Source organism: Cyrtonyx montezumae, unplaced genomic scaffold (assembly GCF_038088225.1).
Source record: "Cyrtonyx montezumae isolate F1298 unplaced genomic scaffold, pur_monq_1.0 scaffold_2, whole genome shotgun sequence".
In the NCBI taxonomy this organism is placed as follows: Eukaryota; Metazoa; Chordata; class Aves; order Galliformes; family Odontophoridae; genus Cyrtonyx; species Cyrtonyx montezumae.
Genome location: NW_027071936.1, coordinates 43,228,252 through 43,256,130, shown reverse-complemented (window position 1 = coordinate 43,256,130; position 27,879 = coordinate 43,228,252). Strand labels below are relative to the sequence as shown.

Sequence of the window (27,879 nt, the reverse complement as noted above, 5' to 3'; positions counted from 1 at the left end):
TCATGTCTTCCAGCATCTTAGGTTAAATAACAGATACGAGCTGTTGCAGCTTTCTGCTCTTTCCTGTCCCCTGTTAACATGTATAAAACCAGCAAGTTACAGTCGAGAATCAAGGCAAACTTTTAAAAATCTTTTGGGAATTGAAGACCCCAGGAAGGGAAGTCCATTCTGGACTCTGTGTCCTGAGTTATTTCCCACTCCTCTCGTTCTTATTTGTACATAGGAGTCATATGTAAAGTGACAGACATCCTCGCAAAGAAACCCTGAAGTACAGCTTTCCTTCTCATTTTACCAATCCCTATACTTTCAGGCACGTTTGAATGGAGGTTGTGACGAGGTGGGAATCGGCCTCTTCAGATAATGGTGACAGGATGAGAGGCAACGATCTTAAGTTGCACCGGGGGGGGAAGGTCAGGTTGGATATTGGGAACATTCATAGAGTGGTGATGCATTGGAACGGGCTGCCCAGGGAGGCGTCACCGCCCCTGGAGGCGTTCGGGGAACGCGTGGACGTTGCATCTAGGCACGTGGTTAGCGGGCACGTGGGACTGGCTGCACTACACCTGAGAGGTCTTTCCCCTCCTTAACGATCTTGTGATCTCACGACGCTCACGGCGCGGCCCCGCCCCGCTGCGCTCGCTCCACTCACCCCCTCTGCGCGCCTCTCGGCCATTGCGGCCGTTACTCCCACGCGCCGGGAGGGGGCGCACAACTCAGCCGGGCACCCGTGCCGCGGGGTCACGTGGGCGGAAGCGGCGGCAGGGACGGGAGCGCTGCGAGTCACGTGGGCGGAAGCGGCGGGGAGGGCGGGACTGTCTGCGCAGCCGTTCCGGCCGGCTCCGGCGCTGCGGTGAGAGCGGGGCGGTTCCGTTGTCCCCCGTCTTTTCCCTGCGGCTTGGGGCGCACTCTCCTGGGCCGGGCCTCTCTGGTCAGCCCGGGGCGACTCGGCCGTGCCCGCGGGGAGTGGTGGCGGAGCGGGGAGGGTTGGGGCCTGGGCTGATTTGGTGTCTGATGTCTCGTAGAAGAGGCCTTGTTTGTAACAGCGCTAAAGAGAGAAAGATACAGCAGTGGCTAAAGAGGCGTATTAGAAGCTGGCTTGGTTACGGTTATCCTTGGGCGTTGTTTTGTGGAAGCTGCGTTATCTCCTGCTTAGTTCCGTGTTCCTCTGGGACAGCGATGCTTGTGTGTGAAGAATGCTGTGCTTGATGCCGTGAAGGTTTCGGTGGCAGTGGCTCAGGGTTAAGCTTGCAGCTTAATGGGCTGCAATGTCAGAGCACATCTTGGAGCTCGGTTTTAATGCATTCTGTTTTATGGAAAGGTGTGTACTGCAGTCTGTATGGCTGGTGTGAGTACTGAAACAGGAGGGTTTGCTGCAGCAGTCTTTGGTTGAGAACAGAAGGTAAAATCCTAAGTCAGGCGGAAAAAATGATGCTTCCAAAATGCATATGGTTGATTGTACTTTGTGTGTTCGTGTTTGGGCTCCTATTGACAAGTAAGAAAAGCATGACATGATGCAGTTTGGAAGCAGAAGCTTGGCGTGGTGCTTGATGGAGGAGAAAGTAACATAGGAATGTTATTGGCTAGCAGCTAACAAGAGTATTGCAGTGGCATAGGGGTGTCATGAATAGCATTAAGTCGAGTGCTGGCAGTACCAGTTTAGCTTGGTATATTGGCCTCTGTTTTCCCAAAGCCATTGGTTAATGATCTTTAGAATTGACAAATTCCCTGAGCTTTAAGATGTGGAGGGACAAAAAAGGCTGCAGGCGGTCCCTTTTCAGTTTCATTTGCCAAGGGAACCCTTTTTGGCTTGCTACATGTTTGTTACAAAACGAAACCTACGTATCTTAAACAGGAAAACATCTTAAAATGTAACTCTTCAGCCTTATGATGAAACAGTACATGCTGCACGCAGTGTGTGTTGTTCATATTCTTAGTATGCTAGAATTTTAGAGTGCAAGCAATATTGGAACTCTTTTGAAATAAAAGTGTTGAAACATTTTATGTTGCCTTTCTTACTCCACCTGAAGCAATCAGCATAATGTGAGGATCTGTTCTGAATCTGATGAATAGTATTAATTCCTTAATAATAAGTTCCAAAACAATATATTTTTCTTCTCCCTCAGATTCTCTAGATTCTTGTGGGGAAAAAAAGCATGCTTTGCTGGTTGTACTGGAGTCTGTTCCACTATTTCATGACTTTCTTGGGATTTTATTCCTGTTTAGTACATGGTTATTTAAGTGTCATAAAAGAACTTGCTAGAAGTACAGAGGCTTTCTTCTGAGCACGATGCATGCATACTTCTAGACATTGCTAGAGAAAATCAGAGCTACTAGTGAATGCTGTGTTTTTAAAGATTTTTTTTTTTAAAAGCAACCAAACAAAAGTTGTTGGTGCATCTCACACATCTGAACAGCTTGTTTTTCCTACATCTCCTAACCATTTTCCTTTTTCCCATTGCTGTTTTGGTAAGAGGGATTCATTTGTGTGATGGGGCAAGAAATGGGAGTGAACCCTTTGAACAGCCACTAGTGTCACCTTCTTTCTCTCCCCATCTCTTTCTGCCTCTTTTTGTGCCTCTCAGTGTGCCCCACATCAGCCAAAAAACCTGTTCTTAGGAGAAAAACTACAGAGCAAACTTTCTGCTGTTGTTAAGATGGTGAGCAGCAGCACACTTCACGTGGGCAGCCTGATGGTCTCAGTTTGTATGCAACTATATCGTTATTGTTAAGCTGTATCTGCGGTGCACCAGCAGGTGTAAAGAGCAGTCCTTCATCTCCTTGTACACTCTCCTGCATTCACTGCTGAGGCTGTGAGAATGAGTAAATGATGTCTGTTTGGTACCTTTCAGCAGAAGTCATGTTTCTTAGCATTTGAATAGAATGTAAGGTTGGAGGTAGCCACCTGATTCCTGGAAGAAATCTCTTGATTTCTTCCTTACATACACACACTTGTTTTCTTTTTGTCTTTATGGAATATCCTTTTGCTGCCTTGTCAGATTGAGGAACACCATAAATAAAAACCAAGGCATTTTCTATTTCTGAGCTTTGTTCATGTGCCAAAGAAAAAGTAGCAAACTATATAAAGGTAATAGGCTTGCTTTTTGACGTAGGTCTTCAAATGGAAATTTCTGTCAGAGTGATGCACATTATTCTTCATTGCTGTAACAATTCATTGACCCTATGTGAGGATAAAGGGGAACAAGAACCACCTGTTACATTTAATAGCATGCTCTGACAAGTGCACTGAAGCAGGACTTTGCAAAACATTAAAACCAAGACAAAGAAACCCAAAGCCCTGTTTCTAGACTTTAACAGAGACGTTGCATTAGGTGTGTTAAATGTGCTTGAATATCTTATGACTTCATAAAATCTTTCAGTTGAGAGAAAATGACTGCAATCAAGCATGCTTTACAGAGGGATATTTTCACTCCCAATGATGAACGCTTACTGAGCATTGTGAATGTATGCAAAGCAGGCAAAAAGAAGAGAAACTGCTTTTTGTGTGCCACGGGTACGTAGCAATACTGCACTGCATTGCTTGTCTTTGTCTTTTTTATTCAGCTGCATTTCTCTTGGTTTTATTTACAACGCATTGCAGTATAAATTCTCGCCCTGTGTAAATAAAGTGCCCTAGTTTCTAATGGAAGAAATCAATTGTAGCTTACACTTGTATTATTGCTTCTATTAAGAAAGGAGAAAAGCTTTGTACTTCCACTCCTAGATCTCTATATAGTTGGAATGAAAGGTTAAAAATTGTTTATGTGAAACTGGTGAGTTTTTGAAGCAGGCTTTATTTAGTGTTCAGAAGGGAGATCTGGTAGACTTCTAGGCTGATCAATGTAAATAAAGTGCAAAAAGGAGTGCTGATTAGAATTCAAGGCAGAGGGCTCTAGAAAAGCATAGGAACTGAACTTCAGAAATTGTATAGAGCATGAATGAGTTTTCAGTGGAGCTGTAGATATTGTGGAATAAACTTTCTTCCAGGAGCGTCAAATGTCTCCTACAAATAATTCTATTTGGAATTTGAAATACAGCAGAAGTGGATGCTAGTTTCTGCATTATGAAATTACTCTTGTACTTCACTTAACAGTGACAACAGAACGTCCAGTGCAAGTAAATGTGGTAAAAGTGAAAAAATCTGACAAGGGAGATTTCTACAAACGACAGACTGCGTGGGCGCTTCGAGACCTTGCTGTTGTTGATGCCAAAGATGCTGTTAAAGTACGTGTATCTTTTTTTGGGTTAGTGCTTGGCTCAGGACATCCTTTTCAAGTTAACTTCCTTGAAGCTGATTGCTCTAAAGCTTAATTTGATAACACCTTCATTTGGGATTAAGATAATGCATTCCTGTGGTTATTATACCTTCATTTTCTTCCAGGCTTCCCAAGAATATAACCCTGTTAAATCGAGTAAGTCTAGATATACCTGAACAGCAACACTATGAACATCTGCTCAGTTTACTACAGTGGTCTCTCAGTGGTTGTACAGTGTTTATGCTAAGAACCAATGCTCTTTTCTTTTTTCTGACTCATGCTGTTATGGAAACTACCATTCCATTCTTAGTTGCCCCTTAAATTATGACCACCTTCCTACTGACACTGGGCTACAGGAGCACAGAAACATTTTTAATGAGCAATATATAAATTTGCAGGTGAGCTCTTAAAGTCTCTAAATCATTAAGTTGGAAGCTTGTGGAAAGTGTATAGTTCTGACACATTAATAATCATGCTTTGCCTGCTCCCTAAGTCTCCTTGAGTTATGTTTTATGTATTGTCAGTAATTCCAGCTACCTTTTTTGGCACCAGAAGGCTAACAGAAGGCAATTAGTCATTTTGAGGACAGTGTTTCTGGACAGGCAATGCTGTCGAACTCTCACAAATCTTTGTACTGTGTTATTGTTACCTCATCGTTGTTTACCTCATTGTTACCTTGAGAAAATACTGTATTCATTACTTGTATTTTGTTGTTGGTTTTTTTTCCTTAGGTTATATCGGGGTGCAGTATTGGTGCATCAGCTCAAGGCTGGCATATGTTCAGTTTCATTTTATCTTATCATCTCAGTAATTAGATGAAGAAACAATCTGCAGCTCAGAGAATTGTTTGATTAATTGGCCAGTAACATATCTCGTCTTTTGCAGGAGAATCCTGAATTTGATTTGCATTTTGACAAAGTATACAAATGGGTTGCGAGCAGCGCAGTGGAAAAGAATACTTTCATTTCATGTATCTGGAAACTCAATCAGAGATATCTTAGAAAAAAAATCGACTTTATTAATGTTAGTTCACAACTTTTGGAAGGTAAATTTATGCGATTTCTATGATATCTGCATGTTAAATGCAAATTTTAATAATTACTAATATGAAGTGGATGTACTAAAAAAAAATCAAAACAAAGTCCTAACCCTAAATTCTTTCCTTTTCAGTTTTATTCTTTTATGGTTTTTAAGCTTTAACAAAAGCAAGAAGATTAGATAACAGGTTTTCCAGCAATTAATTAGATACCATGAATCTGTTAGCTGGGTCAAAATACTTGACTAATGAAATCCTAACATTGATGAGTTTATTGTATTCTGAGACATCATCATTCTGAACAAAATAAAATCAACCTGTGCGGGTTGGTAGTTGTAAGCACGTAAAAAATCTTTTCTTCCAGTTCTAACTTGCCTGGAATTATAAAAATGCTTTAAATTGTGATGCTTAAGTAGCATGCTGAAATTCAGGTGAAGTTTCTCATCCAGTTTCTAATTACACACTGAGACTCATATTAAATTTTGCTGGATCCTATTACAGCTGAGTGACTGGATTCTGGAAAGGCTTTGTATCATTTGCTTGTGTTGTATTTGGTATTTTTATATTCATGTTATCTTTTAATAGTTAAAGCTCTACTAACATCTAGTGAGTAGATGTATTTCGCATCGCTCCAGACAGAAGTGGTTAAGATGAAGATTGAGTTTAAGTTCTAGGCTGATTTGAGTAGAGGAATGTGAATTAGAAGTGTAAAACAGGACAGCATTTCTTTATTTTGGTGTTGTCAGAAACTTTTTTTTAAAGCTGATTGCTACCTTTTCAAGTTCTTGTGATATTAAAGCATTCAAACTTACTGCCACTTAGAAATACACACACTGTTCATGCTTTGCCTAGCTAACATTCTCTGCTTCCTTTCCCTCTGCTTTTCCATACCTTTTAATACTTCAGAACTGCCTAAAGTTGCAGAAGGTGCGTAACACCTTTTTCCTTTATTCTGCTATATAAGCTTTTTTTTCCTTGAATAATGTGCTTTTTCTCTTGCCCTCTTTGAAAACAGGGCTTTAAATAGCTTTTGAAGTCAGTAGAGATAAGAGATGCTTCAGATTGCCTGCATAGTTTCTGCCTGGACTACGTTAACATTGTATACATCATTTTGCAGTCATTAGTTGACTGTTCAAATTAAATGCTGCCATGAGAATTTTTTTCTTAGAAGGCATCATTATGTAACTTCACTTACTTCAGTACTGCTTTTCCTGCTGTTCAACTTATCTTTAGATAGAAATTGTCTTGATGCTAAGGATGTATTTAACGTAGTATATTTACCTTATGTTCAGTCTATTGAAAGAGTTGAATTTCCACCGGTCTTCTGCTAGCAATTCTAGAGTAATACTGTTACATATTCTGATGTTGATTGCCAGCATGAGAAGTGGATGAACAGAAACAATACGCCCTTTTGTACGTGCAGTAAGGGAAGCTGACTATTAGTATTTTACTTATGCTGCATCATTTGAAAAACGTTGCTATTGAGAACCAGTTCTGGAAATTTTAATGAAACTTGTGAAAGACTTTATAAAGTGTAGGTAGCAAGTGCTTGTTACAAAAGTGGTTTGATAGATTCATTTAAATGTAGTTGAACTTACATCAGTGCACTTAAAATACTTTTGACTTTTTGCTTTTGGTAACGTGTTTTACTTTCCTTCTCCACACAAGAATCAGTTCCAAGCGGAGAGAATCAAAGTGTGGCAGGAGGTGATGAAGAGGCAGTAGATGAATACCAGGAATTGAATGCAAGAGAAGAACAGGATATTGAAATAATGATGGAGGGGTGTGAATATGCTATCGCTAACGCTGAAGCCTTTGCAGAGAAGTTGTCAAGAGAGCTACAAGTTCTAGATGGGGTAAACATTTCTTCTGATGTACAGCGTGCAATCATGACGGACTCTTTTCATTGATACTATGTAGTGTTTTCTGAAAAGGTAGCTAACGTTCTGCTACGTATTTTTAAATACGTATCTTCTGCTCAGCCAAACTATTTCCTGTCATTGCTCACCTTCTAGGCCTTCTGAAATAAACTGCAGGGTTTCACATAAAGAATACAGAAGATAAAAAGGATATTCTCTCTATATATATTTCATGAAGGTGGAATAGGGAGAATAAACATTCATATTTGTGTCCATAGATGTAGATAGAAAACGGTATCAAAATGCTCTTGAGGTACAAAAACGTCTCTTGAAATCTTACGGTATAATTTTCTGTACAGGCAAATATCCAGTCAATTATGGCCTCAGAGAAACAGGTGAATATCTTGATGAAATTGCTGGATGAAGCCTTAAAGGAAGTTGACCAAATTGAGATAAAATTAAGCAGTTATGAAGAAATGCTTCAGAGCGTAAAAGAGCAAATGGATCAAATTTCAGAAAGTAATCACCTAATCCATCTCAGCTACACAAATAATGTGAAGCTACTGTCAGAGATAGAGTTCTTAGTGGTAAGTGTTTTTATGGTGTTTGCTGTGTCTGTTCGTGTTGGGTATAAATTTGTTCTAAGTTGCTACTCTCTTTGACATCTGAATGTGAAGATTCTTTAAAATAACGTCAGCTTATTTTTCTGCTTTATTATTGCACTCACTTCAGTAAGGTTTTATAATAGAGGAATTATATTTATCGTTCTTGGTTTAGGAGCATAGCAAGCTATAACCTGCTTTTGGCTTAAGGAAGGTACTATCTATTACTTTGCAGAATCACATGGATTTGGCTAAAGGTCACATAAAGGCCCTTCAGGAAGGGGATCTGACATCTTCTCGAGGCATTGAGGCTTGCACTAATGCAGCAGATGCTCTTCTGCAATGTATGAATGTAGCTCTTCGTCCAGGTAATGTTTTTGTTAGACTACAAGCTAACATAAAATTTATTGCAGTAGCACCTTTATTGTATGCGATTCTCCAACCCGTCACAGATGTTGTTTCCACACACAGAAGGAATTATCATCTATTATCCTTCTGGTTCCCACATACAACGTGTTACTGTATATTTTGTACTCTGTGAATTCTTTTTGTTTTTAGGACACGATATGCTTCATGCAGTCAAACAGCAACAGCAGCGATTTAGCGACTTGCGCGAGCAATTTGCACGGAGACTTGCCAGCCACTTGAACAGCGTATTTGTTCAGCAGGTACCATTTCCTAATATTTTATATGATATTTTCAATCCTGTACTTCTCCTGAAAAGGAAAACAACCTACAGTTGTGTGTATTTTGTGACCTAGCCACCTAACTGAATGGACTTCTGAGGTACTTTGTGCAGAGGTATTACTAAGCATGTTAAACTATGGAAATCTCTTACTTATAAAAATTCTCTGTAGTGGATTTGGTATCTGAATTAAGCAAGCTGTGTCTTATATAAAGATTTTTTTTAACTTAAGGCTTGAGTAATTGGAAAGAAAGCGTTGAGTTTCAAGGGTCATGGAGACTGCAAAGATCAGAGTACTTGTTCTCTGAACTTCAAGGGCTAAAAAAGAAGAAAGAAAATGCTTAAACCCAGATTTTTGCACCTTCACTTAGAATATTCAGAGATCACTGTTCTGATGTTTGTTTCCTAAGCGTGGATGTCTTTTCTGTCTTTTTCAATCTTTTTATCGCTTTGTTTTTTTTATCTCCAATTAGTTTACTCAGACCTTCCTTCAACTCTATAACAAGTCTTCCTATCTTTCAGTTCCAGTGAGTACATCAGGTTTGATACAAGCTTCTCCAGCTAATTTTTTTTGAGCTTGACTTACCCAACTAGCAGCTGAATCTTTGTATTTACAATAAGAAATCCTTCCTAATCCTAAATTGCAGAATATCAGACTTGCATCCTCTCTCAGTTCCAGTGTTTTCACCACCTCTTAAGCTTTGTTTATTTTCTTGTTAGGTAAACATTCCTCTGATCTCCTAAGTTTGCATACCCACATTTACTTTCAGAAAATTGTAGTATGTGTATAACTGTACAGATACTACAGTTATGTGAAACAGTATAAACAAAACGTTATCTCAGTTTTTCTACATATTAATGCAGCTGAACTTTTTGTTTTTATTATTATACCTCAGGCAGGAGATGGAATAGAGTTACGCTGGAAAATTGCATAAAATTACATGTGAGAGTACAGTCTGTTTTTTAATTATAGAAAAGTGTTTTCTGCATTTTATTCTGCTAATGAATTAGAGTTCTAGAGCATGTTAAATTTTTTATCTTTAGTTCTGTTCTTAAGAAAGTGCATTACATTTTTCCCATGACTTTTTGTATTTTGAATGGTAGTGCAGGCTGTCTGTCCTGGCCTTTAAATGATGATCAAGTAGAAATTATCCAATGTTAAGGCAATCACAAATGAAATCCGAATCTTAGATTTGCAAATGAAAGTGGCTTTTGAACAGTGTCTTTTCTGATGTTCTGTGCCAAGGATTTTATTACTAAAGGTGGTAGAGGATTACTATTTCAATGTAATGCTGTGCATATTAGATGAACTACTATAAAAAAGATTATAGCAGTGCTATTAAGAATGATTAACATTGCGAATTCACAGTTGTAAAAACAAATATAATTTAATTCTAGTACTAACTTTGCTCATATTGTCTACTGTCTAAACTTACCTTCTGTGAAGTTGTTGCCTGCTCTTTGTCATCAAGTGTTAATCAGCAGTTTAAAAAAAACACTGCTTCAAGGTTAGTCTGTAATAGTTAAATGTGATAGATGAGCCTCTGCATTAAGTTTTTGGAGGTGGAAAAAAAACAAATGTGTACCTTGTTGGAGGTATGGATTCAAGAGTTGCAGATGTAACAATTTTTATCTTCATTAAAATGATATTGTTCTGTTAATCTGATTAACAGATTGTCGCTATTTCTCAGTCCCATGGTTTTGAAACATCTAAGCAGAATATTTCAGCATGTGAAGAGTTGCATTATTTCTTTAGAATATTTATTTTAAAAAAAAGTACTAAAGGAAAGATCTAAGTAAAGACAAAAGTATCAAATTAAAATGGAAAAGGAAGATGTGAGGATGTCTAGGTAGCTGCTAGTACAAGCAGGATGTACTTCATTTCAGAACACAACAGATGAAGAAACAGTTCCACTGACATTTTGGCCTAAGTACATTCGTTTAGAAGGACAAATGTCTTTTTTATAAATTTGTAGTACGTACTTGAAGTTTATACCTACAGACTTATTGTTTATACTGAAAGTATAAACTCCATCTGATTTGACAAAGGAAACTGAGAAAGCCATCAGGTAGATTGTCTTAAATTTTAATGAATTTTAATATTAAAATGCATGCTGTTGCATACCAGAGAATAGAAGTGAGCATCATATATTTTTTCTATATCCAGTTTTCATAAAATTTTATTGAAGATCCTTGGAATATACTTGTTATTTGCATGCCCTGAAGGGATCACAGTATGAAGTAAGACCTCAGTATTCACACATTATATATTTAGTAGCTAACATGGCTAATGCTGATTCCAATTCCAAATCGTATGTTGAAGTATATACACTTCACAGAATTGGCTTTTTGCTGGAGTCTTAACTACAGGATTGTTTTCAGAAGGAATATTAGCTGTGGCTCTTCCCACTGTCTGTGAGAATAAATGAATGAAGTGTTCTGGTACTTGCTTCTTTGGGTGCCATTTGTATTTCGTTTTCTCAATTTACATAGGTAGGAGAAGAGAACTTAAAATTAGTCTACGTTTAGATTGGATATAAAAAAAAAAAAAAAAGCATTCCAGCTTTATTCAGAAATGAGATTGTTCAGATTGCCTTACTTAGTAAAGGTCAGTCTTGTACAGTGAATAACAAGACTTTATTTAATTTGAATAAATTTGTAACTGTATTGTAGAAGCCTTTAGGAATTTTTTTAACCAAAGATTCAAACTGATTAATGCCCACTGCAATGGGCATTCACAGAAGGGTGAACCAATGTTTTTTTAGTGCTGATTTTCTGATCAACTTAAAGAAAATTAAGAGCAATTTCTAAACTATACAAATTGTATTTTGTCAGCTCGTCATAGCCAAATTAGAACTGATCAGGAACGTTTTATTTTTTTTGGTTTTTTTTTTCTCTCAGGTAATAGTCATTCAAATCATTTTTAAAAATTAGGAGTAATTTGACTGACTTTCCTCAAATAACTGTCTATTTTACCAGAGGAGCTGAAAACAATTTAGGACTACTGGGACACAATGTGATGGAATCCATTGCTGTATTCATTACAAGCTGGGTAAAAATAACAATATTCTACAGAAAATGCTGAACTCATTTTGACATTAAGCCCTCTGTTCCATTAATATTGGGCAAGTGGTTGAGCTGTATAGCAGAATGCTTAGCTGTGGTGTCATCTTGTTTCTTGAATGTCCAGAAATCCTGTGAATTCAAATAAGTAAAAGCTAGAACAAGTCAAATCTTAGCTTGTTCAAGGAATGCATCTTCATTTGTAAGGTCTTATGTTTTTCAGGAAACACATCAGCAAGGAGGAGTATAAACTTAGTAATTTGCTCTTAAAATGATTGTTTTATACTGCATGTCCTAAACTGCTTAACTCTTGTAAATTGTGTGTGTGCATCAGAGACAATGATAAAATGTGTGTGAAAAGTTTTTAAGATGTGATTAAACTGGTTTTACCTGAACCTATTTCTAGAAGTGCATAAACTTACATCACGATCTCTTGACTATGGACTTGAAATGTCTTGCAGCATATGGAAAAAGACTTTTAAGAAGTAACTTCAGGATTGTTGCATTTTTATTTTTATAATTCTTAAATAATTACATTATCTTTTAGCTTTTAAATATATATATATATATATATTTATACATACATATATACAGTTGAATGCTTGGCACTAAATCTCCACTAAGGTGTACCTTGAATTCATGTGCAAAAAAAATAAATAATGCCCACCCAACTTTCCCTTAATGCAAAGTTATAAACAGCAAGAGCCTTACAAAGAACAAGCTTCGTAAGATGCATGCTGACAACCTGCCATGCTCAGTGTATTAATTTTGTATGTATTAATCTTTTCAGTCCAAGTCTGACATTTTTTCTATGTAAGATACATAGCTCACTCCAAAACTAGTGCTTCCTATTTATTTCCATGAAAACTATAACAGATACAAAGAGCACATTCTCAGCTACAAAACACTATTTTTCATAATAGGCACCATCATTTGCTTTGCATTCTCTGCATGATGAGCAAGACTGTGGTGCCACACTCGTGCACCAGAGGAGGGGACCTGCTGTTGCTGTCACTACTGATGAAACACACTACCCACTGCTTCACTGTGTTCACGTTCATTGTGTTCACATCTCTATAAATGTTCAGCAAGCATCTAGGAATGTCAGTGGGTGCCATTTTTTCCACATGGAGGAATTTGGTGTCACACCTTTGCTTCATATGCAGTTCCATGTCAGATGCCATTTTGTCAGACTCTCCCTCTGCTGCTGTCTGCACGTGGCAACAATATAGAATATTGCTGGGAAGCTTCGACTTCTACTGTCTTACTACTGACACTGCCTCTGATGTTGTGGACAAACAGAATGAAATAGGATATTAATTCACTAATTATATTCAAATATAATTCACTAATTCACTAAATACTCACTAGTATTTTGGTCTTTTTTCTGTTTCTCTGAATGGGATGCTGTCTTTTTCAAGTTTTTGAACCTCTGTAGTACATCTGTATTGTGCTTCTAGATTTATTTTAATACTTTCTCTTATTCAAGGGTCACGATCAGAGTTCTACTCTAGCTCAGCACTCTGTTGAGTTGACATTACCCAATCACCATCCATTTCACAGAGATTTGCTTCGCTATGCAAAACTCATGGAGTGGCTCAAGAACACAGATTATGGAAAATATGAAGGGTTAACAAAGGTATGTGAAGCGCTCTTTGATGCTATAGAATTTATGCAGTAGGCTGTCTTGAAATTAAAAAAAAATAAAAATCTGTGATCATGTTTGTACTCTTTTAGTATTCCTTCATGCTGATTTTGCTGTTCTCTTGTTTCTCTTTGGATTAAGAAATGTCATATTTGATATTTTTTCCCGAGATGCTATGTCTCTGTCCTGAGGTATGATTTGACATTAACCTTTGTATAAAGCAAATTTACCATTTTACAATCTAGTAAGATAAATAATTAAGCCAGTTTCTCATCAATATACTTATTCACCTTTAGGACATTTTCATCTCAATAGATTTTATTCATTTCATTTGACTATCAAAAACTTCAGAGGTTTATTGTAATGCAAAAAGCATTTTGTCTTTATGTATGTGTACCTGTTGACTGTATTGTGTAACACTGAGATGAAGAGGAAAAAGCTGTCTAGATAGAGGTCAGGGGAAGGTAGTTCCTTAACAGAACAAGTGTTCTTTTGGTTGAAGTACTGTCATTCTTAAAATTTCAATGCCAGAATATTTAAATCAGACTTCTAGAATCTTTTAAGTAGTTGTTCTTTTGCCTTCAATTTAAGGATGATGTTATATACATGGCTGACATCTTTATGGACTTCTTAAAAAATGAAAAAGTTAGAATGACTTTATGTATTATATACACTAAGTAACAAAATTCTGAAGGAAAAAAAATTGGATTTTATTTGTCCATGATTAAAAAATTACAGCCTTTGTACAAGAAAATCTAAACAGGAAACTTTCAAACTTATCTCAGTTGTTGTGCCAACTGTCTCAGTAAAACTGAAGCTTACTTTTGGCAATGTTACCAACATTTGAGTCTTTTAGTAAGCAGGCGCACCTTGCACTTCCTGAAGTTTTTCAGGTCTTTTGTTTTTGTGCTGAAGGTGTAATTAAGGAAGATGTTTAGGAGTGTCATCCTATGCTGAGACTGTGAGTAATGGAGCCAAATTCTCCCCCATTCTACTCTTGGATTAAATTCCATAATGCTCTCCCTCCTGTAATCCCGTTTGTATGTATCACACTGTAAATGTTTCTTTGCAGAGGAGCATTAGTGGTTTCTGGGACCACATGGCATACACTTGTATGGTCCAAAACAGTACAACCTGCTTTCATGCTGTTTTGTTTTATTTTAAGATCTAGGTAATTGTAATCAAAACATGTAAGTATATATTCCTGTTAACTAACTTTACATTTTTCATTTAAGAATTACATGGATTATTTATCACGTCTATATGAAAGGGAAATAAAAGATTTCTTTGAAGTTGCCAAGATCAAGATGACAGGCACAACTAAAGAAGGAAAAAAGTTTGGTAAGCTTCTAGGAGGCATATATCTTTCTTTAATTTTTATTCTTTACTTAGAAAATACTTTTTGTAGCATCTTGGGATGATTTTATAATGATCTAAAATTGTTCACTTTTTGCAAGGTAGAAGTTGGATGAAAAATATGATTGATGATATTTCTAGTTTCCCTAAGGCCAAAGAAGTACAACTGAATTCTTAGGAAATTGGGCAAGTTGAAAGGATAAGACATGATATCTCTCAAGTTTTAAATTTACACTCAAATTTTTAATAAATCATCAATTAGTTTTATTACCGTAACTATCTTATTTCATTACTGTAACAAATCCAAAAAATTAGTTCTGGCAGTTAAAGAAAGGCTGAGCAGCACATACGTGTTTATATATGTTTCTTCTGCTGTTATTAAGACTTTGGGTAGCTTTTGAAGAAGATATCTTTAGTGCTGATTCTACGTGAGCAAACTTGCATGAGATTTGCTATGTAGTCAAAAACTAGATCTCATGCTTAGTTAACTTTGTAGGCCTTCCTGTTTGAAGGAGTATGTGTTCTCATAGGAGTAAAATGTGTAGTGAATGGGAGTTTAAGCTTTAAACAAATAAAACTGAATAAGTAACAACAACAGTATAGAAGTATATATAAATTGACTGTATTGTGTTTTCAAGCACACAGGTTCGAAATATTGAAGATATTTATATATGTCATTGTTTGCCTGTTTTCAAACTCTGAATTCAAAAGTGAGGTGCAGCTTGAACTAGAAGTTATTTCAAGCCTATTTTGTGTTCTGTTGATGTTGGAGAACAGAGAAAAGTGAGAGTAAGGAAGCAGGATAGTGGTGGGCCTTTGATTAAGGGGAGAAGGTAACTGGGAAGCTGTTGGACATGGAGAACAAGTGGTGCTGTAATGTGTCAATTCCAAAAGCCTGAGTTATCTTACTGGAAGAACTGAACCCTTCTATAACTATAACCTAATATAAATTGGCTTTTAAAACATTATAACCTAGCATGTCATTTGTGATTTGTGTTTGTGATGAAATGGTTTTTGTAGCAGTTATATTCCTGATGTCTGTATATGTTGTGAAGCGTTCTTGCATTTAAGAAAGAGGTCTTTCAATTCACCAGTGCAAGAGCTGCACTTGAGAAGGCTTCTATTGCGTGTTTGTGCAAATTTCAAGCATGTTTGAACTTTGCACAGAATATTCTAGGAAGAAAGTAGCAAAGGATATTTTAACCTGCACTCTTGGTTGGATTTCTTTTGTAATGTTACATTTTCAGTCCTACAAAGCTGTCTGTGTGTTTGAGTTTTGCTGAAGACTTATTCACATGGAAAACTTTGGCCCAAGTGTGCAGTCCTCTGAATACTGGTAGGCACCAGTCACAAACTCAAAAAACAAGTGAGGATTCTCCCAGAATTCTAATGCTATGAATGGAAATTATGCCACTAAAGTAGATAGCATTGGCCATGTACTTGAGGCAACACATTCATTTGACAATGTATTAGACCAATAAAACTTCACTCCTCAGAACTAATCATGCTTTTATTGGTATCACTTGTTAAGATGGAAAAGCAAATTATCTATGTTTAAAAAGCTGTTATATTAATGTGTTTTACTGCATTTAAATATCAAGTTATGTACTTAGTTTGTAATTTAGTTTGTGTAATTTCAAAGCATTCCATGTTGAAGATAGTGATTGTAATGCTACTGGTTGTGCATTAATTCAAAATATATCACTTCGTATTAGCAAACTTTTAAAAAATAGTGTAGGTGTATAATGTTCCAGTTGTACTCAGATACTGAGGATGACCTGTTTCCAAGCTGTGTTGGTGTGTGTTCCTGCTTTTATTTATTTATTTTGCTTTGGGAGTAGCTCTTTGAATGCCTCAAACGCAGTGGGGATGCTGGGAGAATTCTGGCATTCTGTGCTAGTGCAAGGTTCTTTGTCTGCATTTCTATGGCAAAAAAAAAAAAAAATAATCTGAGTCATGAGCATTCACATTTGTCTTAAGTAGTCTTCTTTTTTCCCTTTTTCTAATGAAGCCAGGACTTTGATACCTAAATACCATAAAATCAAGTGTGGGAAAATGTGTTAATATTGTCATATGTTTACATTATGTGGCTTCTCAAAAGCTATTATGATGCCTCTTAATTGTCCTGGGCCTGATCTTTGCCTATAGGTTCTTCACATTCTGCAGTATAGTCCCATGCATTTGGAAACTGGGAACTGTGAAGAAAAGGGATTAACAAAAAACGCAAGATATAAAAACTTAAACTGGAATTAAATTCAAGTTTGACATTAGAATTGTCAGTGGTGTTGGCTACTTGAGAATATTTGTTATTTAAGACATGTTTGTGGCATTTAGAAGTATTTACTCATTCTATCACAGTAGGTTCTGTTGGCTGCTCCATTTTGAGGACTTACAGTATCCATCCTCATCAAAATCTTCTTAATACCACATGCTGCTTATAGTGTATGTATGCAAATGCCTTTTACTGGTTAGGGATTCTCTAGGTACTGCAGACGTAAGGAGATTATTGCAATGCCCATTTACTGTTAATTTCATCTTGAATTCCAGTTGAAACTGTTTTATTTGGCACAAACTATGACAATAACAAAAACTCTTGCAATTTTGAGTATAGTTACGCTGTTTTCATCCTCTTCAAATTTGAAGTCATTCGTTTTTGATGCGGCATGAATACAGATGTATCTCCTTGTAAACATCATGATTTGCTAATAGCACAAGTGGTTAACCAGTCCTACTGTCAATACAAATGGTTTTTGCAGTACTGTGTTTGTGGGTTTTTTTTAAATTGAAGAAGTAGAAAATTTCTGACTCAGTACAAAGCCACATACATTTAAATTCCTTTGTCTGATGTCAATATGATGATTGATCTTGAAAACTGAGTCCTTTTTGCAAAGTTTACTCTTATAAATAAATCCCTAATTCAATGAACTTCTCAATTTGGGACAACTTAAAGAATATTTTTAGCATTGTGTGTTTAAATACACCGCATAGACAAGAGTTTAATTCCTATAAATGTACTGTTTCCCATGTAGCTTAGATTCTCTCAATTTCTAGGATAGTATCTCTCCAACTAAATGTGTTTGCGATGTAGTTACTTGCTGCTTACAGTTCTCTGCATGTTTCTTTCCAGTTAGAGCTTAACTTGCATCTTGTGCATGGTTTGTGCAAACTGCATTTTAACTTGTCTTTGTCTTTGATGCTTGCAACCTAATCCATCCCAGCTACACTGCCTCGAAAAGAAAGTGCTGTCAAACAGGAAACTGAGAGTGAGTATAACTAGTTGCATTAGTTGGTATTGTCAGTGCATGTGTGTCAATGTCAAGATGTAGTGCTGCATCATGGAAAACCTACCTAACACTGAAGCATTCTGTTCAGAATGAAATAAGCATTAGCAGAGTCATTGTTTTTTCAAGGCAAAAATTAAGGATGGACAAGATTGCTCAAGGTAGAAGTAGGGAAGTATTGCAGGTAAAGGCAATGTCTCTTACTTTCCCATGCTAGTAGCTGATCTAAAAAAAGCGTTTGTGCCCAAGAGGTTGTCTTAGTTTCCAACTCTTTCAGCTTTTATTGGATGTACAGACTTTCATAAGCCCCTAAACCAGGAAAGTCATGTCAAGATACCAATATAGCAATTAAATGAAATGAGCAGGATTGCTTTCAAGTTCAGTTATGAGAAGTTTACATTTGGGTCAAACAGTGATGACTTCTTGTGTTTTTGTGTTTGTTGTTGTTTGTTTTGTTTTGTATTTGTTCCTGGCTTTTTCCATCCTGTTTCAACATTTCTGAAAACTTCAAACAACAACAGAAAAATGCACCTCACCTAAGGGGAAGCCCCAGAATATCAGGGAGAAATGTCTGAGCACTAATTTTGATCACAGGGATGGGAGTAACATCAGAGTAAAAGCAAAGTTCATCTGGGATTGTAGAACAGAAAACACAGCTATGTAGCCAAAAGGGTATTAAAGAAAAAAGATCAAGTTAAAAATGAAAAGTGACTGTAAGACCTTTGATTTTTATTTTTTCCCCTCTTTTGAATAAATTATTCTTTTTATGGCAGCATAGTACAAAGGTCATAACTGATCTTTGCTTTCCAGCTTTCAAGGACAGTTTCCTAGTATTCCTTTATTTGACTTTTATACCTTTTAGAGAGAGTCATTTTATACCTATTTCATAATTTACAATGTGGGAATAGATATCTAAACTGTACTAAACTTTCACTTACTTTGTAACGAGAAAATAACTGATTTATAAAAAGAGCATTTTTGGACTAGAATAGAGTTGTTTGATTTAAAACATACAAGATCATGAGTTGCTAGTAGTCCTATGTTTGGACATGAACCTAGTATTCTTTGCGTCTCTCTTTCATGATTTATTTATTTAACAGGTCTTCATGGAAGTTCTGGAAAGTTGACTGGATCTACTTCTAGCCTAAATAAACTCTCTGTTCAGAGTTCAGGAAATCGTAGGTCTCAGTCATCCTCGCTGTTGGATATGGGAAACATGTCTGCTTCTGATCTTGATGTGGCTGATAGAACAAAATTTGATAAGGTAAAGCACAAATGATGCAAAGCAATCCTGCTTATCTGTGTATTAGAACTGTCTTCCATATCCTTATCAATTATTAAAAAAGTATATATTTTTTGAACTGAGTCAGTGTGCATTTTTAAGCAAATAGGAATTCAGCTGTTTCTTTAATTGACTTTTTCTCAGTACAAGCGTTTATGAGTTCTGTTACATTTTGGCAGTAAGCAAAAGTGAAAGGTAAAAGGGCATAATCTTCTTTTAGCCAGGACTTGAGCACGATCCTAAAATCTTATACTGCTTTTACAGGAAGCTCATTGTCAGTTTTGAACTTTAACCAATTACAGTATGTTGTTCCTGGAATATCTTCAGTGTCTGTTTAAAAATATGTTGTTTTCAGCATCTGTTTTTCCATCATTATTTTTATTATTATTTTTATTTTTCCTGTCCCTGTCAAAGTGATAAAACTCACTTAGTGGAATTAACACCTCAGTGTGCGGGGGAAGGGAAGTAACAGTACTCATACTGAAAGAGAGATTATTAATTTTTTTTTAAATGAAAATACATTTTTTTTTCCTCCAACTCTCTTTAAATACTTTTTCTCTTCTGGAAGGAAATACTTTAAGTATGTAACATCTTTAAATAAAAATTATGACAACAGTAGCAGCAATTTTTCTAGAATTAAAAGGATAGGTTTTCTTAAAGCAATCTTGTATAAATGTTATGACTTTTTCCCACCCTTTGAAAAAATGCGAGCGAGGTTAATATAGACAGAGTTGTAAGCAATTGAGTTAAATTAGTGATTTTTTTCTATTACCTTTTTTAGGTGATTTCCTGAAGAGATTTATCATTGGCTTAACTTGTGTAAATTGTTCTCTTAATCCTTAAATATTCACAGAGAAATACTATGTTAAGTAAACACTATAGACTGGAAATATATCAAACACCTGAGAATTTCAGTAGCTCATACTAATTAACATTAATTATTTCCAAAATAGTACTTCATTTTAGAATAAACTTGATCATGGTGAATACTATTATTTCAGTGCAAGACCTGCTATTAGCTTCTGAAGCAATTTGTATCTAACTTGTTTTTCTTCACTGTAGCATTTTTATTTTTTTGTCTTCTTAGCAAACAGGGACCAAAAAAAAAGCACTGATTATTCACTCTCATCCATTTAAAATAAGAAAGGGAAGAACATTGTTTAAGATGCAGATAATAAGCTGTTTGCATTTCTATTAAGTTAAGATTGGCCTTCTAACATTGAAGATAAAAATAAAAGAAAGATTAAATAATGTTTAATAATGATCAAATATGGTATTTGTAACTATTATTCAGTGTTGATTAAAATATTTGATTTCTCTAGATTTTTGAGCAAGTATTAAGTGAACTAGAGCCCCTGTGTCTGGCAGAGCAGGACTTCATTAGTAAATTTTTCAAACTACAGCAACATCAGAACATCTCAGGAACAACAGCGGTATGACTCCCTTTCTTCAATGATAGAACTTAAAAATACCGAGCAAGTCTTGTAAGAGACCCATTGAAAAGTTAACTTTGGGATTTATCTGGCAACTAAGTGATCTGGGTGATGAGTAGTTTGTTTATTAGCTGGCACAATCTTTGAATTTTGGCTGACAGTACAAGTTATTTAAGATATGACAGCTTTTTTGCCATGGCCTTGTTTCCCTGTAAGCTCACACTAAGCATACAGTTTCATGTTATGTTGGAAGGTAATGGGGAGTAATTGTAGATAGTACTGGGGAACGTTACCAGAGATCTTCTTACCGGAACCATTTAAACCACTGTATTTAATTGGGGGGGGGAAGCTTATAATTCTGTTGCTTTCATCAGTCTTGCTTGTCAGTTGAACATAATTTGAGACAAACTTTCAGCTTCCTGTATATACTCTTTGTTCTTACAGAATGAAACAGAAGAAATTGATGGAGGAAATTTATCTCGTTCATACATTTCTGGTGCTCCACAGACAATATCATCTGAGTATGTGATGATGCTGTTTATTCTTTTTTTAAGCCTATGTCTGAATTTCTTTGGATTATAAAATCTATAACAAATTGTTCCCTTTTATTGAAAATGAATAGTGAACTCAAAATTTGTAAGTAGTCACTTTAATACATCAGCAAATATATATAAAAAAACCAACAAAACTTGTATACAGAATGATTGTTTCTGTCTACAGTAGAATAAATACGTAGCTGCAAATTGAAACTAGGCTCTATTATGTAAAATATACTTACCAAAATTCTGAATTTAAGTGTGTGGCAGCTTCTACACAGAAAATGTTTGGTTGGACTATTTCCTACCCGTGACTGTTGATTTTTACAGTGAGGCAGCTTTCTGAAAATCTCAAGACATGCTGGTTGCAAATGAGACTATTATATGCAATAAATTTATCCTAAAAACATGTATCAAAGAACATGTATAATGATCTAGAAAACTATCAGAGTAATATCTTTCTGATGTATTTTTCCTAGGAAGGACATGATCCGACAAATGATGACAAAAATATTTCGTTGCATTGAACCTGAGCTGAACAATCTTATAGCGCTAGGGGACAAGATTGATAGCTTTAACTCCCTTTATATGTTAGTTAAGATGAGCCATCACGTGTGGACTGCACAAAATGTGGATCCAGCTTCCTTTCTCAGCACAACACTTGGAAATGTTTTGGTGACTGTCAAAAGGAACTTTGATAAATGCATTGTAAGTTCTTTTGTTTTTTTGATTAAGCAACTATGCTATGTTAGGAAGCTCGCTCCTATTCAGTTTGATTATAGGATTTTGTAGTTAGGGCTATTTTGCTTTAATTTCAAGTGAAAATGAGCGTCTTCACTGCTACTATATTAGCCAAACTTTAAATAAATTGGCAGTTATTTCTCTCTTCCCTTTCCATACCAGTTTTCTTGAATATCCAGTTGTTTGTAAGAAGTAAAACCATTGCCCTCAAAATTTCAATTCTGTGAGCTAGCTGACTTTTGTAGTTGTTTTAAACTTTACTGATCAAGTAAAAATAATAGTGCTCTGGCTTTTTTGTTTTCCGGAAAAAAACAACCCTGAAACAACTTCATTGACTCAAGGGGAAGTCATAGTCTTTATAGTATACCAAATGGGTATCTATTCCACATGTTCAGGTATTTTTATCATTAAACAAAACAGATTTTTGTTAAACATTAAGATGTCTCTCCTACTGCCAAAAGATTTGCCAGCTTCAACCACCAAAGCAGTTTGTTATTAATACAGCATAGCTGTTTTATTAAACATGGCAAATTTTGTACAAAGTTTGTGTGACTGTTGCTTTTTTTTATTGTTGTAAGTGTAATTTGAGTCCAGGCCAGCATGTAACACTGATCATTCATTTTCAGAATAACGCTTGAGGTAGTTATAAGTTGTGGGGTTCTTTTTTTTTTGTTTGGTTGTTTTTTTTTTTTTTGTTTTTGTTTTTTAGCTTATGCTTTGAAATACATTTTCAACAGAAGATTAAAGAAGCTTTCTATGGCAAAGTGAATTGTTTGTTGAGTTGATGCTGAAAGGTGAAGTTGTGGAATGAAAGTCTTAAATATCAGTTGTTAATTGCTATGGTGGATAAGTTGTGGATAAGTTTTTGGGTTTTTTTCTTAATACTAAGTAAGCAAGCAAAGGTAAATATAAGCTGGAAGATCTTACCTTTCTTCCTTCACAGTTTTTACTTTTAACGCGTTTGTAAAGCTAGAAAGGAAAAGAACAGTAGATACAGTAATTAAAAGATAAAATGATCTCCCTGATTAAATAAACACTAGTTTTTCAGTATGTTTATTTTATTCTTTAACTAGTTATTGTATGGAGTTGTATTGTATAGAGACTAACTTTTGTATTTCTTTTTAATTCAAGAGCAATCAAATGAAACAGATGGATGAAGTAAAAATCTCAAAAAAAAGTAAAGTTGGGATCCTTCCGTTTGTTGCTGAATTTGAAGAGTTTGCAGCCCTCGCTGAATCAATTTTCAAAAACGCAGAACGACGAGGAGATCTGGATAAAGCATATACAAAACTTATCAGAGCTGTTTTTATCAGCGGTAGGTCTTCTCATTTGGTAATACTTACTAAAATTCATTCCTTCTATTTAGGTATAATTTCCTCCATTTAATTTATAATGGTAATTTTTTTAAGACTATATTGTAAGCCACATGGCCAGCATTGTGTTGATTTTTTTTTTTTTTTTAATATAGGGAAGCAAGTTGAAACATTTTGAGAAAATGTAATCTTTAAAAGCAAACTACAGATATTTCCTTTAGCACATATATGTAAAGTAACTTTTGTTTATGACTGGGGAAGTGGTTAAGGACTCAGGAAAGAGAGGGGAGATAACTGTAGTACTACACGAAGTCTGAAGTGGTATTCTGGCTTTTCTGCACCAGTGTAGCTTAAATGAGATGAGTCAGGGTGGAATCCCTGTCATTTGGATCTAATGCTGTTCAGCTTCTCAATGGTGTGTAGTCTCATTCAATCCTAATGTAGCCTTGAGTTCTGGCTATGAATTTGACTATTTCATGGTAGATGAGCTCCTTTGTGTCCTAGGCTATAGAACACAAATATATGTATATAAAGTGAGACAACCAAAATTGGCAGTAGTAGACTTTTTCTACTTGGTACTCCAGTGATCTAAGTGAAATGAATAGATGGTCTTTACTCATACCTTGGTGTCCAGGACTATGTGCTGTAAGTATTTTTTATCATGGGCTTCCAATTTGCAGCAAAATTATAGATGCGTGGGCATAGAGATTTAATTGCATTCTTGGTTGCAGCCATCCTCTCCTTGACCTGCCTGCATGCAGATGCAGTAAGGAGTCACTAAGTAGAATTTCTTACACCTGTTCTGTTTTATTTGGGAGGATTAAAAGTAAGAGACCTATGTGAAGGTCTGCCCATTTTTATTACCAAATTTGAAAAGTGACAATAATTCTGATCGCAAAACTAATAAAATAAGAAAAAAAATATTTGAGAGACTGGGAAGAAGATATTTAAAAAAAGAAAAACAAAAAACAAAAAAGCAAAACAGCAGGAGATAGGAGTTGCTATTGTGGCATTTTGTTAGCAATGGCATGAATGAGCATTTTCGTGAACAGTTCTGCCATGTGAAATTTATGAAGGATAATGAAAGCATGCTTGTAAGACTCCATAGAATGTTTTAGTAGTTTTTCATTTGCATAAATGTAGTTTCTATTTTGTATCTGATTATGTGATATATATGTATATTTATTGGTTTTTTTGCATACAGATTTCATTGTGTTAGAGCCTGTACATACCTCATGCCTCCTCTGAAGGCCCTCAAATATTTATTTAACTACTCTTATGACAATCATTCCTACACAGTTATCACTGTGATAAAATTCCTTTCTTTTTTCCTTTTTTTTCTGTTGAACAATCATGTTTTTCTGAACTTGGTTGTCCTTTGCAAGTTTTAAATAGTTTGTTACCCTTATCTTTCAGTTGAGAAAGTAGCTAATGAAAGCCAGAAAACACCCAGAGATGTGGTCATGATGGAGAATTTTCATCATATTTTTGCAACACTTTCTCGGTTGAAAATTTCTTGTCTCGAAGCTGAGAAAAAAGAAGCCAAACTGAAATATACTGAACATCTTCAGTCTTATGTAGTCTACTCACTTGGACAGCCTCTTGAGAAATTAAATGTAAGTATACTTCAATCTAGCAATATACTACCCTACACAGTTTAAAAGTACATATATAGCTATCTCTTATATGGTTAGTTTGTAATGTCTGATCTATTTATCAGTGCATATATCATAATCCCTGTCTTATTATTTTAGACCGAAGCATGGCTGCATAAAATGATCAACTTTTTCCATCACTTTTTTTTCTTTATTAATCACACAGTCAGCACTGTATATTGCTGTGAAAAATCCAGTTTTTTTCATCCACAGCTGTTACCTTGAAGAGTAGTCAGGAGCTTTGGACTGATCTCTCCCACCTTAACTGCAGTACCATTGCTCTAATTTCTGATTTATAAAACTGGAAGAAAAAATATTGGAAATTCCTGTATGTCCTAAGTTGAGTTGTGTATTCAACTTAATACTTTCCTTATTTTTTATTAGACTCGGGTCTGCCCTCTGTTTCCCATTTTTCAGTTGTTCTTTTCAATAAGCAGGACTCCAGGCTTTCGCTGCTTACAGCTGTTTATTTTCTGAATAGAAAGATGTATTCTCTTTTTGAAAATTAAGATGCTTATTATCTTTTCTAACTTCCTGTGCGTTGACCTGTCTCTGAACAACAGCTACCCTTGAGGACAAACATCAGCTCCTCTTCCTCTAGCCACACTTTTTATTGCTGAGTATTATGTTATATGCTAGAAGGGTACACTTAGGTCAGCTTCTCAGCTTTCCCAGCGGTGTCCTGTCCCAGCTTCTTGCCCATCACCAGTCTATTATGGAGAAGGCAAGAGGGGGACAGGATGTGTGTGGAAAGTCTTGATGCTGTGCAAGCACTCATAAGCTATAGCCACAAGTCCAAAGTCTACTGCCATATAGGCTGCTATGAAGAAAATGAATTCCATCCTGTCCAGAGCAACGCTTCAAATGATGTTACAGTTCTGCACGGACATTCATAAGCATATTTATTTCCATTTTTATTATGTTGATGCATGTGGTGAAGGATCTTGATAAGACAGGGCGATAGTGAACCAATATTGCTCTTGGGTAATTATGATTCAAGTAGAAATCTTCCAAGTCAAATGTTTTGTCTCTTTGTCTGAAAGATCCAATGCTTCCCCAAGCTGTGATCTCATTAACTGAGACATTTGAGACTGGCTCAGTATTAGTTAGAAGGTGGTGTTTAAAGCTTGACTGCTTCTATAAATGATTTATTTCTCTTTTACCTTATTATTTACTGAGTACTGCATTGTTGTGCCATTCTCCTACGTTTATGACTGAACACAACTTCTGTTAAAAAGAACAACTGTTGTGCATCCCCCATATTTTTGTTGAAGGTGCAGTTTGACAAGCATATATGTAGTTAATTATTTCATATTTAAGATAATCACTAATAGTATTATTGTTTTTAGCATTTTTTTGAAGGTGTTGAAGCTCGTGTGGCCCAAGGTATACGAGAAGAAGAAGTAAGCTATCAACTGGCTTTTAATAAACAAGAGCTTCGTAAAGTTATAAAGGAGTATCCTGGCAAAGAAGTCAAGAAGGGATTGGATAATCTTTACAAGAAGGTAGACAAACATCTCTGTGAAGAAGAAAACTTACTTCAGGTAAACTAAATCACGGCTTAAAAATCTCTTGTATGTTTGTAGAAAGGCCCTATTCTGCAAAACAAGATGGAAACAGAAAGAGCTAGATTTAAATGAACTGTTAACTTGGCACGTTTAGCTTGCACACTGCAGTAGAATATAGTTCAGCTAGACTTTTTCTGATGGTATATTATTCAGGTCTTCTGTTACATTCTGTAAACTTTCTGGCTGTTGTAAATGATGAGTTAAGTGTGCGTTAACAGCTTTTTAAAGTGTGAATATGAATACAGGTCTGGTTTGATTTGCTTTCTTTGAAGGAACCTCTTTAAGAGTGACTTCATTTTTATTTTCTACTTTGCCATACACTTAGTAGAAGCAATGGAAATATTAATGATCTTTAAGAAACTTAATGGGCAAAAAACTTCAAGAATTTTTAATGCAGTAGCTCACTTTACTGAACTTTGCTTTTGGCAAACTTTGGTTTTCATGTTGCCTTTAACTGAGAATAAATTAATCAGCTAATGTGTCCTGTCATTCACATTTAGTATACCGTACCACTTGTCATTTGCTGACATTTGCTTTTGTTGGCAGGTTGTGTGGCATTCAATGCAAGATGAGTTCATACGACAGTACAAGCACTTTGAAGGGCTGATAGCTCGCTGCTATCCTGGATCAGGAATTACTATGGAATTCACTATACAGGATATTTTAGACTACTGCTCCAGTATTGCACAATCTCATTAAGTTCTATAAAGGGACAGAGAAAATAGCAAAGTCTGTGCCTGTATTATAAGGGAATCAAACACTATAGACGATGTTTGTTTTTAAAAGGTATATTTCGGTATGTGTGTCTAGCTAACTGTTGTGTGTGTATATGCTTCAGTTGTCTTTCAGGGCAAAATTAAACATTTGGTCATTTATTGCTCTTCTACTGCATTGAAATACTGTTTGAAAGCATTAATTCTGTGAAACACTTTGTATACATTTTTCCCCTCCCCTAATGTTCAGATACTTTTATTTATAATCCCTCCTTTGCTAAAAGCAGCAAGCACTACCCATGTAGTACGTGAAAAGGGTACTACCCTCTCCACTAAGATTTTGCATCTTTAAAGTTATGCAAGCATTAAAGGCTGCCACATCTCTGCCCATCCTCGTTCCAGAAAGTATGGATGTGGAACTTAGCCCAGTGGGAATGCTGAATTCATGTTCTGTGATGTAATGTGAAGGTGGCTGTCATTCTCGATTAAAATCTGTTCATCGCATTCTTTACGTCTCTGTGGTGCGTTATTTCAGACAGGTGGCAATGCGGAGCTGCTTCTGCTGTGATCTCAACTGGTTTTTTTTTTATTTATTTTCCTTTCAGTAATTCAGTAAGTGTGATGTAGCACCGCTGAGAGCCCCGCTAAGCAGCAGGGAGGGCGTGCTTACGGAGTAGCGGACGTTCCCCTACTCCAGTCCGGGCAGCGTACATCAAGGCGGAGCCGGACCCGCCCGCAGCGTGAGGGCTGCCGGTCGCGCGACAAGGGGTGGGGCGTGGCGGCATGCGCGGGCGGTGATTGGCTGAGCTGGACTCCATTGTCGGTGCGTGCCACGTTGCCGTGGTGACGGGGCGGAAG

The 27,879-nt window shown here is 36.1% G+C and overlaps 1 protein-coding gene across 2 annotated transcripts; it reads left to right on the top strand.

The window, feature by feature from the left end:
• The first annotated feature begins 819 nt into the window (after window positions 1-819).
• EXOC1 (exocyst complex component 1) lies at window positions 820-27,395 on the top strand. 2 transcript variants are annotated; one of them, XM_065737012.1, is made up of 21 exons: window positions 2,971-3,085; window positions 3,378-3,511; window positions 4,091-4,221; window positions 5,139-5,298; window positions 6,196-6,216; window positions 6,958-7,145; window positions 7,508-7,735; window positions 7,986-8,118; window positions 8,309-8,418; window positions 8,909-8,962; window positions 12,988-13,137; window positions 14,379-14,484; window positions 17,718-17,762; window positions 18,881-19,044; window positions 20,385-20,495; window positions 20,940-21,016; window positions 21,511-21,739; window positions 22,904-23,087; window positions 24,502-24,701; window positions 26,090-26,284; window positions 26,855-27,395. In XM_065737012.1, exons 2-21 carry the CDS (start codon window positions 3,388-3,390, stop codon window positions 27,005-27,007), a joined length of 2,763 nt encoding a protein of 920 aa, XP_065593084.1. In that variant the 5' UTR covers window positions 2,971-3,085; window positions 3,378-3,387; the 3' UTR covers window positions 27,008-27,395. The 2 variants fall into 2 exon arrangements, with proteins under 2 accessions (XP_065593085.1, XP_065593084.1); XM_065737013.1 differs by lacking the exons at window positions 2,971-3,085; window positions 6,196-6,216; window positions 8,909-8,962; window positions 17,718-17,762 and adding an exon at window positions 820-850.
• Window positions 27,396-27,879: the final 484 nt, after the last annotated feature.